The following is a 12,655-nucleotide window of genomic DNA, read 5'->3' as shown; positions in this document are numbered from 1 at the left end:
CAGTGAATACGGTACAGAAAATAGGCATTTCTCAAAGATTAACACTGTTCTCATTTAATAGCCCTCTTGAGACGTACCGATTGTACATAAACAGGAAATATATCAGATTTAAGCAGGCACCATTCCACATTCCAGAACTATAGATTGATGTGTGACAATCAAAATGTCTGGAAACAATGGGGGGAGGGGGATTTATGAAGACTGGCGTACGAGTACACCAGTATTAACTTTGGCCATGCCCCCTTCCCCTCGCCAGATTCACTAAGAGGCGCTCGCCTAGGAGTAAATTATGATAAATGCCACGCCTCCTCTTTGCCTTGTCCCCCTGCACACCCATCCGGCTAAAGGGGGATACGGCAGGCATACGCAAGGGAGAATGGGCGAATCTTCTCCCTGGCGTATGCCTTGGGCGGACATTTCATAAATGTCCCCCAATATAATTAATATAATTAATATAATTTCACCGCAGAGCCATGGAATTTTGTAACACTTATGGGCCGCACAACCAACTACAGAGCAGTTTGTGTGAACCCAGCGTTTAGGTTTACCTTACCCTTTAGATGACTTGTATACTCATGTTTACTTATTATATTTCAGCACCTGCTCTTCTGGAAAACTAGATTGCATTGGACAAAAAGACGTAACAGGTGTGTAATTGCACTTTGTTTCCTAGAAAGAGTGAAAATCAAACAGAGGAGTGTGTGGGTTTAAAAGAGAGGTCAAAAGATTGTATATTCTTCCTACATCAGAATAAAATAGTTCCCCGAAGTCTGAAAGTGAAATAAAAAAAAGTGTACTGCTCGTAAAAAGCCATCTTATTATGAAAGCTTATAGGGGTCATGAGTATGAAGTATAACTGTTGGATACTCTCTTACATTGTGGTGATTGATTGATTGATCTTAAATTGTTCACTCTATTACACAGGACGATGATTGTTACTTACGGTCGTTCTTCGCTCGTCCCTTCCTGGCTGATAGACCAGGGAACGACCAAATGATGTGTTATTACTCTGAACGATGTTTGAACGATTTGTGAACAATCAACGATGAAAATAGGTCCAGATTCTATCAAACGATCAACGATTTCTCATTGGTCATTTAATCGTTGCCTGCTATTACACGAAACGATTATTGTTCAAATCCGAATTATCTTACGATTTTTCCTGTAATACCACCCTTAGACAGTGACTAAGCTACTGCCACTTAGCAGTATGAACTCTCAGGCTATTGACTTGCAAGGAAAACATTTGGAGTGTGAGCTATTGGAGGATGCTCCTAAGCGGGAAATTAGCCTACACTTTTTCTAAGAAACCTCTAGCAACTTCTCATATATACCATAAATGAGGGCCTAGTTTTAGAGGTCTAATATCCTGTAATAATAATAATAATAATAATAATAATAATAATAATAATATAATAATAATAAAAAAACAGTTTATCAAATTCCTCATTCTGTTCTCAAAATGTTCATCTATTTTTCTGTAAACTAATGTTATTTTAATGTTTTGTTTTTTTTATAGTGTGCACAGCTCCCCAAGTATACTTTGACTGCACAAACAAGACAGCAGGCACTGCAGGGGTAGAATGTCAGAAGAGTTGCCAGACTTTAGACATGCAGTGTGTAAGTAATTTTTATTCAGAAAAAATAAATATGGTAATTCCATCTGGAATTAAAATTGCTGTGAAAATCTGGCCCCCAAAGTCCTAGTAACCTGGAGGCTATTGTGTAGTAATTAAATTCAGTGAGGCTAAGACCTATGTGTAATGCTGAAATGACACATGCACTTTTTTTTTAGCTAAAGACAGGAGTGCAAAAGAAAGAAGATATCATATGATGGAAGGGTTAATACTTTGCTTATCTATTGCATTTGTTCCAATGTTTGGCTTCAAAAAACTGCATCAAAAATTTCCACCAATACATGTATGATTCCAGTGCTTTCAGACCAAGACTGACAGTTAGTGTTGTGAGCACGATGGTCCCATAGACTTACATTGTATGACTATCTTAATCACACAGCATGAAGTTGGGAGAGAATACTCTGAACTCATACTTCTTGTGGCTTGTTCTCCTGGTCAGTTGGGGTCCAATCACCTAGGGTCCTTTTACACACACGCATATGTGACCAATTTATTTGACAGATTTGTGAAGCCAAAGCCAGGAACAGACTATAAACAGGGAACGGGTCATGAAGGAAAAACTGATATTTCTCCTCTTTTCAAATCCATTCCTGGCTTTGGTTAAAAAAAAAAAATCTGGCAGATAAATTGGTCAGATATCTGTGTGTGTAAGAGGACTGTCCAACTGGTCAAAATGTTTGATATGCCTCAAAAATTTTTGAAAATAAAACACCCCATTTAATGAAAAGGCAGATTGCATGTGTTCTAATGCAGTGTAACCTGCTTAGTGCTTTCTGGTTGGTCCAGGCTCTACTGTCTTCTTCTGGAAACTCATCTAATTGGAATTATGATGAAAACTACGTTCATGAACTATGTATTGTTCATTACTCATCTTCCATGATTTTTCCATGAAAAATGGAGCAGTTAACGACCAAGCTTTCAGAGCCCATCTGAGAGAATTGCCATTGAGTGCAATGTATTTAAATATATGCAAGCAAGAAATTTTTTTTTAAAGTGTCACTCTCATTATAGAAAACTTTTGACAGGTCATAGAGACATGTCAAAAGTTTTGATCGATCCGAGTCTGGGTGTTCAGACCTATACCGATCGGGAGAACAAGCGCGATCCTCTCCCGGCTCACATAATCAGTCGGTCTCATAATGTAAGTCTGTGGAGCCGACTAATTATGCGGGGAGCGGATGGGCTGCAGCACGGTCCTCTCCCTGCTTGTTCTAAATATCGGTATGGGTCTGAGTTTTCAGACCCACACTGATCAAAACTTTTCACATGTCTCTATGACATCTCAAAAGTTTTCTATGATGATAGTGACACTTCAACAATAGTCTCATTGGGGGGATTTATGAAGACCGGTGAACAAGTACGCCGGTCTTACGTATATTAGGCCTTGCCCCCTTAGTGAATCAGGCCAGGTGCCCGAACCTGCGCCCGGTGTACTAAATATAGGACTGCTTCCAGCAGGTGTAGATCTGGATCCTGATTTACGCCGAGCAGGCGTAAATCATGATAAATGAGGCGCCTGTCACGCCACCCCCCCCCCACCAAGCTCTCCCAGCCCACCCATCGGGCAAGCAGGACATACGGCAGGCGTACGCCAGGGAGAAGGGCCGAATCTGCACCTTCTCCCTGGCGATACGCCTTGGGCGGACGCTTCATAAATGTCCCCCATTGACTTTTGTTATTGTCATGTTTCTATGCAATGTTGTTTAGCTGTTTATAGTTGAAGCATGCGCCATATACGACCCTTTTCTTTCCTGTCAATGATGGTAATAGAATGTTTTTTCTTCTAGCAATATTTGTCGTAGTCTTAGTTGTATTTGTTGTCGTGCTTGCAGGCAGTGAAGTGGAACTGTACAGTACTTGGTTGTGTTTGCTGCAGTTGTAGTGGTATCCATACAATATATAAAATGATTGTACAGTACTTCCCATGGCTGATGCAGTTGGAATAATTGATTTAGCATTGGTTTTTATTGCACTGGTGGCATAGAGCGTACCTCTGAATTATGTTGGGTACCCATGTATAATGTTATAGTACTTTTCAAAATGGTATGTGGTTGCCTGAGCTGCCCTTGTTGTCTGTGTGGTCCATTTAGTCTTAGTAGAACTTCTCGTGCTTGCATGTTCCATCTGCTGCTATTGAAATACTCATAGTACTCCAAGTAGCTGTTCCTGTCCTGCTTGTTGGTAACTATGAACTTTTGCTGCGATACTTGCAGTTTAGCTGGTCATATATAAATTGGTGGTATTTTTAATTGAAGAAGCGGTTGAAATAATTGTAGTTGTAGAAAGTGGTGCTTTTTTGTGCCAGTACCATGGTTAATGGGATGATCCAGTTCTAAGTTGGGGCACGGGAAATTCAGCTATTGTTCTAAGGCAGGGATGGGGAACCTTCGGCCCTCCAGCTGTTGCAAAACTACGATTCCCATCATGCCTGTACAGCCAAAGCTTTAGCTATCCAGGCATGATGGGAATTGTAGTTTTGCAGCAGCTGGAGGGCCAAAGGTTCCCCATCCCTGATCTAAGTACAGGGGTATATTCAAATGTACTGTATATGCTGTAGATTTTATACTGTGTCCAACTGTTTATTTATATTGCTTAAGGGTACGTTCACACTTACCGGATCCACAGCTGATCTTATTTAAATGAAATCTGCTGCGGATCTGCTGCGGATCCGCTGCGGATCCGTAACAGATTTCATTTAAATAACTGAACACAGCATCAAATCTGCACCATCAAATCTGCTGCAGATCTGCTCCAGATCCGCTGCGGATCCTGTAGGTGTGAACGCACACATACACAGTAAAAAATCTGATGCATTAAAACACCCAAAATGTGTGCTGTGTCATAAAATCTATACAATAAGGAAGAACATACCCTATTATAGCACCACAAGGTGTCACCAGAGTAGAACAGCGCTGCAGTAAAGAAGGAGACCGACTCACCAACTTTTCCATGAAGAATTTATCCTTGAACGCTTACTTAAGAATAAATACATGATGAAGCGTAACATTTCCATTTGCCAATCTCTTCCTGTGATGTCTACACGGATGGCCTAAGGATCACTCAGAGCTACTCCCAGATCTGTTTGTACAGTAGACGCCAAACACGCAGAACAGTTCAGCTTGAATGCCTATCTACTCTCTGGTGATTTTTGCTGTGTCATACTGAGTTTAGATCTTTAAAGTTCAATTAAACACCAGTTTTAGTTGCTATTATTGAAGATAATTAACAAAACAAGATTTTTACATCATTACTTCTCATCATGTCTTTTACAGTACAGCACACAGTGTGTATCTGGCTGTGTTTGTCCTGATGGACTTATAGCTGATGGTAATGGAGGATGTGTGACAGCGGAGCAATGTCCATGTATACACAACAATCAAGTCTACGCTGCAGGCTCAAATATCAAAGTGCTCTGCAATACCTGGTGAGTGCCTCACAGTTAAATGTCGCTGTCTGATTTTCATCTCATTTCGAGCAGTAGAGCCCTTCGAGGGGAAATTTACATTTTGCCAATCATGTATATAGATATAGATGAAATTCTTCCTTAGATCTGCTTTGAAATGCTCATACAGGTGACAGGTGTCCTGACATTCATACTCAAGACTGGGATCAGTACCTTAGCTAAGAGACACATAACCTTTGCAATCTGTTTTACATAGCTCAAGAAATTTCTTTTTATGTGGTTTCTACAAGATTGCCAAGTCTTGTAGTTGCTTAGCATGGTACCACCTGATTATGCAGTGCGGGCTTGGTGACATTTACACTATGTATAATTGCATTTTGCTCCTTGCCTTTGTCTGTGCTACCAATGGCCTTCCTGTTCCTGAATTTTTCAGTATCAACAGGGGACCCCATTTTATATTTGCTGTAGCCCTCCCCCCCCCACACCTCTACGTATGTAATTGAAGGGATTCTAATAGACAACTCATAACAAGTATACAGTTTACTATCTACATGGCTTCCATGTTTTTTTGTTTTATGTTGGTGCATAATATAATTCCAAGACTACTGACTTTTTTTCCCCACAGTACTTGTGTTAACAGAAACTGGGAATGCACTGGTGAGCAATGTATGGGAACCTGTACTGTATACGGAGATGGGAACTATATCACATTTGACACCAAAAGATACAGCTTTAGTGGAGACTGCGAATACACATTGGCTCAAGTAAATAATTTTTTTACAGTCTTCCTACTAAAATAAAATAGAAAAAGTCCACATCATAAAATATTACTTACTAGTAATGTTTTTTTTTTTATTTTTTATTTTTTATTTTTAATCCAGGACTATTGTAGTGGTGACCCCTCTAACGGAACATTCCGTATCATCACTGAGAATGTACCATGTGGATCCACAGGTACTACCTGCTCCAAATCCATCAAGGTCTTCCTTGGCGTAAGTGACACTTTATATTGGTAACATCTTGAGGATTGAGTTGTAATGCACAAACTAACTGAGATGATGTTCAAATGTCTTCTTCATATTTTTGTTTCTTTAGAATTATCAACTGATACTGAGCAGTGAGAAATTTGAGGTTGTAAAGCTTGATGTTGGAACATATGTCCCATACAAGGTGCGGCAGATGGGCATCTATATGGTTATTGAAGCCCTTAATGGATTGGTGTTAATATGGGATACAAAGACCACCATTTTTATCAAGCTGGAACCAACTTTTCAGGTATTGAACAAGACCATTGTAAAATGTAAAACTAGGCATTATGACTCTATTTAGTGGTTGGGAATTGATAACTCTTATTTTTTCTATAGGGCGCAGTGTGCGGATTGTGCGGTAACTATGATGGAAATGCAGTCAATGATTTCACCACGAGAAGTCTGTCACTGGTAGGAAATGTAGTTGAGTTCGGAAACAGCTGGAAACTATCTCCAAGCTGCCCAGATGCAAGTACCCTCAAGGACCCCTGTTCCCTGAACCCCTACAGGAAGTCCTGGGCACAAAGACAATGTAGTATCATCACTAGCTCCACATTCAGTTCTTGTCATGCTCTGGTAAGATTTTCTGAAGTATATATTTGGATAAAATATAACTACATGCTCACAGTCTATGTAAGGCTATGTTCACACTACGTAAAACTATGGCCGTTGTTGCCGATGGCTTCAATGGGATCCCGGCCGGAGCGTATACACATCGTATACGCTCCGGCCGGGATCATGTGCGGCCCCGCAAATAACTGACATGTCATTTTTCAATAAATTTCAATGAATTGCGGCCGTGGAAAACCCTGTCAGTTCACACTATGAAGCGAGCGGCTCCAGACACTCGCTACATAGTGTGCTATGGAAAGCTCTGATGCGGGCGCGCGCAGATGCGCCTGCATCAGAGCTCTGCGGCCAGAAAGTTTGTCCGGCCGGTAGTTAAGTACCGGCCGGGATGATCCGGTCAGAGACCGGCCGTTCCGTGATACGGCCGGGGTCACGGAACGGCCGGTCTCCTCCGTAGTGTGAACATAGCCTAAAACTGTATCAATCTACGTATCAATCTGCTCCATAACATGATGTCCTTTACTGTTTGGTAAATGTCTATGCTTGAATAGGATTTCAGTTACCGCCTTCTGTGTCACTTATGTGGATAGTGGTGTAAAGCAAAAAATGACTCCTACCTTTTAATTATGACTGTGTATTACAGTGGTTGCCTGGGCAGCACTTATTAATTTTACTAACACACAGAGAGTGTTGTGGTTATTAAAAAGCTCCCCTTCCACCCCCAAAATCAGAGAGCTTCTGTCATTACAAAGCAGCATCGGGTTTGTAGGCATAATGCCACACACCTGCTCAGCCAAAATTTGGCTGCAACAGTGTCCCTTTCTCAGCCACTCAACCACTGGCTGAGCAGGCTTATGATGTCATGTCTATGAACCTGGGAGGACTGCAGTGACCAGAGCTCTGCTGCTCCAGGGGTGGCAGAGAGCGAAGATGGTGAGTGATTTTTTTTTTTTTTTTAAGTGGCGGCCTCATACTTCCTACAGAATAAAGCCTAAAAAATACTCACCCATGATTTATTATAGAATTCTTGATACTTTGTTGTCTGTATAAGAGCATTTGACACATTTCACATTTCTTTTTATTTCCTACCAGGCCTTCTATCATAACTTCACCAAAATTTTCTTTATTCTAGGTGGATCCTGTGAAGTATTATGACGCTTGTGTCAGTGATGCCTGTGCCTGTGACTCTGGTGGAGACTGTGAGTGCTTCTGTACTGCAGTGGCATCATATGCCCAAGCTTGTAGTGAAGCCGGAACTTGCACAAGCTGGAGAACCCCGACATTGTGCCGTGAGTTTGATACTACCCTTTGTAGCATTCCTATAAAGATAAAAGTTTATTAAAATTTATTTTTAAAAATCATTCTCAAAACACAACAGCCATTTTCCTTATGCTCGATTAGAGCTTACATCATTGTGTGGTTCCCTGGCTTAGGTTCAGACTCTATTAGCCTTCACTGAGGGTTGCTAACAAAAGAGGCTCTTATTTGTTGACGCTGCTCAATCATGTGTTGGACCAGAGTCATCTTCTTACACCTATAATGGCTGGTTTCAGAATCTGAATTATTGGTGGCCAGCTGATTGCTAGGCTGGTTTGTGGAAAAAGAGCTGGTATTTATGAGACTATACTATTAATAAGGCCAATAAGGCCGGCTTAAAGTTGGATAAGATTTGTCATACATACAATTGCCTCATTTGTCATATATACAATTGCCACCTTAGCATTACCCCCTTGCAGACTGGCACCATCACTCATGTCTATCCTCCATTTCTCTTAGGAACTTTGTTAAAAAAAAAAAAGAGGTGTCCCCTCAATGGTTCTCTAATGGCCACTTACTTCCTGCTATTGATCATTTCTTTTATCCTTCTCAAACAGCACTGTTTTGTGATTTCTACAACCAAGAAGGACACTGCGAGTGGCACTACAAGGCCTGTGGTGCTCGGTGTATGAAAACTTGCCGGAACCCCAAAGGAAGCTGTTACAATAATCTTCCTGGTTTAGAAGGTATGAAGCTGGCTTAAATGTATGGTACATCCAAAAATATATTTGTATTATAGTATTTACATGGTTAAAATCTAAAAGTCTTAAAGGTCTACTTGACAGGGATTATGGGGGAGATTTATCAAACATGGTGTAAAGGGAAACTGGCTCAGTTGCCCCTAGCAACCAATCAGAGTCCACTTTTCATTTTCCAAAGAGTCTGTGAGGAATGAAAAGTGGAATCTGATTGGTTGCTAGGGGCAACTGAGCCAGTTTCACTTTACACCATGTTTGATAAATCTCCCCCTATCTTTGTATAATATACATAAAGGTCCCTAACTATAGACTTCCAGACATACTAAAGATTGATGAGATGATGACCATCTCATGACATTGCTGGTCACCCACCCTTTTACTTGGTGTAGAGGTTGGGGCCTGCTTCCTATAGTATGCCATGAGTTCCATGAACCACGAAGAGATACCTTCCCTGCCGAATTGTATAATGCTTACATATGTATTTTTACTTTACGCTAAATCTGGGATCTGCAACCTAGGATTCTGCAGCTGTGGTAAAACTATAACTCACAGTATGCCCTTGACAATTCCTTGCTTTACATACTATATTGCAAAATAAATTGTATAAAAAACACTAAAAAATATGTAAGTGAAAGATATAACCATGATCAAAAATGTGTATTTGTACCACTAACTGTAGCTACATTTCATCTGCATAGGATGTTATCCTAGTTGTCCTGAAGAAGCACCTTACTTTGATGAAGACACAATGAAGTGTGTGCCGGCATGTGACTGCTATGACGAATATGACAATAAATATCCCATAGGATACACAATGCCATCTGACAGCAATAATACTTGCACAGTCTGGTGAGTATTCTGCTTGAAGGTGCAGGCAGACATAACCTCATCCTTGCAGATCCTTACCTTTATGTTTACCCATTTCTCGACATCCATTCAGAGATTTTTTGTAAGATTTTACTATAAGTGTAGTGTTTATAAAAATTGGTGGATATTGCTTAGTAGTAATAGATTGAACTTGCAATGACATGTAAGTATAGAATGCTTATAAATGTTTTCTTCTGAGGCTCTATGTATTGATCAAGTCCTACATGACAGCATAACATGCACTCCAGGTTCAATACTCACATTTTCTTTTCATTTTCTTTCTTATACAGCAACTGTACAACTGAAGGCAAAACATGTTACCAACTCAATGGTAAGGAGACGTTTATACTATGTTACAGATTTGCTCTGTGCTAAAGTTGGTGCCTCATGTGGACAACTCCGTCAGTATGCTTGATCATGGCATATGGATTTCTAAGAGATGCTGCTCCCTTTCTGGTGGATTCAGTCCATCCTTGTATTACATATGTGTTTTATTTGTCAGTTGTTACATACCTAGCTGGCAATTATTTTATAGCTGATTAGACACCCCTTTCCACCTGCAACATCAAAGGGGTTTACTAAATGATAGTTCACATGTACTATTAGGACATAACATAAAGGGGGGGACTTATGAAGACTGGTGTACTCGTATGCCGGTCTTGACTTAGGCCCCACCCCATTTTCCCCGACCGAATTCACTTAGAGGCGCACACCTCTTAGTCAATCCGCCCGTGTCCCCGAACCTGTGCCCGACATACCAAATCTACACCTGCTTCCAGCAGGTGTAGATTTGGATCATGGTTTACACCAGGGCCGTTTCTTGCACCGGGCGGGCCGGGCGACGGCACGGGGTGCCGAGAGTTAGGGGGCGCTGGTGGCTCCCCCGGGACCTCACACAGCCTGGGTTGGATAGCGCACCATGCGCCCCCACACCCAGACCGTCACCCAGCCGTCCGGCATCTCGCCCACGATCTGTCATATGAGCGGCACGGGACGCTCATGTGAGCGACAATCCCGTCTGCAGCTGCCGCGACCGCGCTCATGTGACTTGCCCTGGCCGTCCCTGCGCCTCACCTACTGCCCGCACTCCTCCAATCAGCGCAGAGCGGGAGCGTGGGGCCGCTGCTGCCGGCCGTGGTGCACGCAGCCAATCAACGTGTTCGCCACGGCCGGCCGCAGCGGCCCCACGCTCCCGCTCTGCGCTGATTGGAGGAGTGCGGGCAGTAGGTGAGGCGCAGGGATGGCCGGGGCAAGTCACATGAGCGCGGTCGTGGCAGCTGCGGAGGGGATCTGACAGACCGGGGGGCGAGATCCGGGGATCCGGGGGGATAGTGTTTGGAGAAGTGGGGGGGGGGGTCAGGGGGGATAGTGTGTGGAGAAGGGGGATCAGGGGGGATAGTGTGTGGAGAAGGGGGGGGTCAGGGGGGATAGTGTGTGGAGAAGGGGGTTAGGGGGGATAGTGTGTGGAGAAGGGGGATCAGGGGGGATAGTGTGTGGAGGAGGGGGGGTTAGGGGGGATAGTGTGTGGAGAAGGAGGGGTCAGGGGGGATGGTGTTTGGAGAAGGGGGGGTCAGGAAGGATAGTGTGTGGAGGAGGGGGGGTCAGGGGGGATAGTGTATGGAGGAGGGGGGGTCAGGGGGGATAGTGTGTGGAGGAGGGGGGTCAGGGGGCATAGTGTGTGTGTTGATAGTGTGTGTGTTAAGGGGGGGCGAATGGCGTAGTGTCTATGTGTTGGGGGGGGGGCGCTTTTATCAAGATTCGCCCTGTAGTCAAAATTACCTAGAAACTGCCCTGGTTTACACCTGCGAGCAGGCATAGATCATGATAAAAGAGGTGCGGGAGAAGGCCATGCCTCCTTCTCACCCTGCCGCGCCCCTCCGAGCCCCCGATGTCTGCCGATCGGGCGAGCAGGGGGATACAGCAGGCGTACGCCAGGGAATAAGGGGCTAATCTGCACCTTCTCCCTGGTGTACACACCTGCCCTGCCTTACTTTTCATAGATGTCCCCCAAAGGCTTCCTCTGGAGTCCCTTGCACAAGCAGGATTTCAATTAATCTAAGTAATGGCCTGAATTCAGTTCAAAGTAGGTCGACAGGTGTAATCTTCCTTCTATGGTAGAGGTATAAAACAATATGACATTTTATACTAACATAAGGTAAAATATATCAGAATAAACAATGTTTATTCATTCTTGTCAACAGATTGCTGTATGTATGCTGGGAAGATATATAAGAACGGGGAGACAATTTACAACACTTCTGATGGCATTGGAGGTTGTATCACAGCCAAATGTGAGAATGGAGGAGTCACAAGAATCAATGAGCCTTGCGGCACAACATCACCACCCACTACAACATTTTATTTCTCCACTACATCACCAGTCACAACAACAGTCAGTTCTACCACCCCAACAGTCACCACTCCGAGTACAACCACAGTGACAACAGGTAAGTTATGCTTCCTTTACTGTGTTGGATGTACTGTGCCTTTAACTCACCATAGATCAGATTTACATTGGTACCTGCATGATCTCAGCATATGAATGCCCACCTATTACCAATAAGTGCCGTTTTGAGTTAATATTTTAATTGGTAGAATCTCTGTTTTTCCAATACAAAGCCACAAATTCCCTACATATAGTGGATCAGTCCTAAGACTATGCAAGGCCATCTCTGCACTTTTATAAGCCAAAATTATGCAATAATTTTAAAATTTCAGATATTTCTTTTCAAAATTGATGTAATATTTAATGTTCAATAGAAGACATTAAAGGAGAAGTCCAGTGAAAATTTTTATTAAAGTATTGTATTGCCCCCCAAAAGTTATACGAGTCACCAATATATACTTATTACGGGAAATGCTTATAAAGTGCTTTTTTTCCCTGCACTTACTACTGCATCAAGGCTTCACTTCCTGGATAAAATGGTGATGTCACGACAGACAGATGTCACGATGGCAGAGGGACACTGAGGGACACAGGGCACTGGAGGGACACAGAGCATCCCTCTGCCATCATCCTCTCCAGCAGCCACAGCCCGCACAGCTCTGGGAGTCGGGTCGTGACATCACCATTTTATCCAGGAAGTGAATCCTTGATGCAGTAGTAGGTGCAGGAAAAAAGCACTTTATGTGCAT

At 42.8% G+C, this 12,655-nt stretch overlaps 1 protein-coding gene across 1 annotated transcript in view; it reads left to right on the top strand.

The window, feature by feature from the left end:
* LOC138789268 (mucin-2-like) overlaps window positions 1-12,655 on the top strand; it is a 62,396-nt gene that overhangs the window by 32,354 nt on the left and 17,387 nt on the right. Inside the window, exons 19-30 of the mRNA XM_069967872.1 lie at window positions 598-647; window positions 1,520-1,620; window positions 4,910-5,061; window positions 5,666-5,804; window positions 5,922-6,032; window positions 6,136-6,315; window positions 6,405-6,644; window positions 7,771-7,927; window positions 8,513-8,641; window positions 9,352-9,502; window positions 9,811-9,851; window positions 11,722-11,967. Coding sequence (XP_069823973.1) covers window positions 598-647; window positions 1,520-1,620; window positions 4,910-5,061; window positions 5,666-5,804; window positions 5,922-6,032; window positions 6,136-6,315; window positions 6,405-6,644; window positions 7,771-7,927; window positions 8,513-8,641; window positions 9,352-9,502; window positions 9,811-9,851; window positions 11,722-11,967 — 1,697 coding nt within the window. The remainder of the gene's footprint in view (window positions 1-597; window positions 648-1,519; window positions 1,621-4,909; window positions 5,062-5,665; window positions 5,805-5,921; window positions 6,033-6,135; window positions 6,316-6,404; window positions 6,645-7,770; window positions 7,928-8,512; window positions 8,642-9,351; window positions 9,503-9,810; window positions 9,852-11,721; window positions 11,968-12,655) is intronic.

Source organism: Dendropsophus ebraccatus, chromosome 4, assembly GCF_027789765.1.
Source record: "Dendropsophus ebraccatus isolate aDenEbr1 chromosome 4, aDenEbr1.pat, whole genome shotgun sequence".
In the NCBI taxonomy this organism is placed as follows: domain Eukaryota; kingdom Metazoa; phylum Chordata; class Amphibia; order Anura; family Hylidae; genus Dendropsophus; species Dendropsophus ebraccatus.
This window is presented reverse-complemented; position numbering and strand designations above follow the sequence as displayed.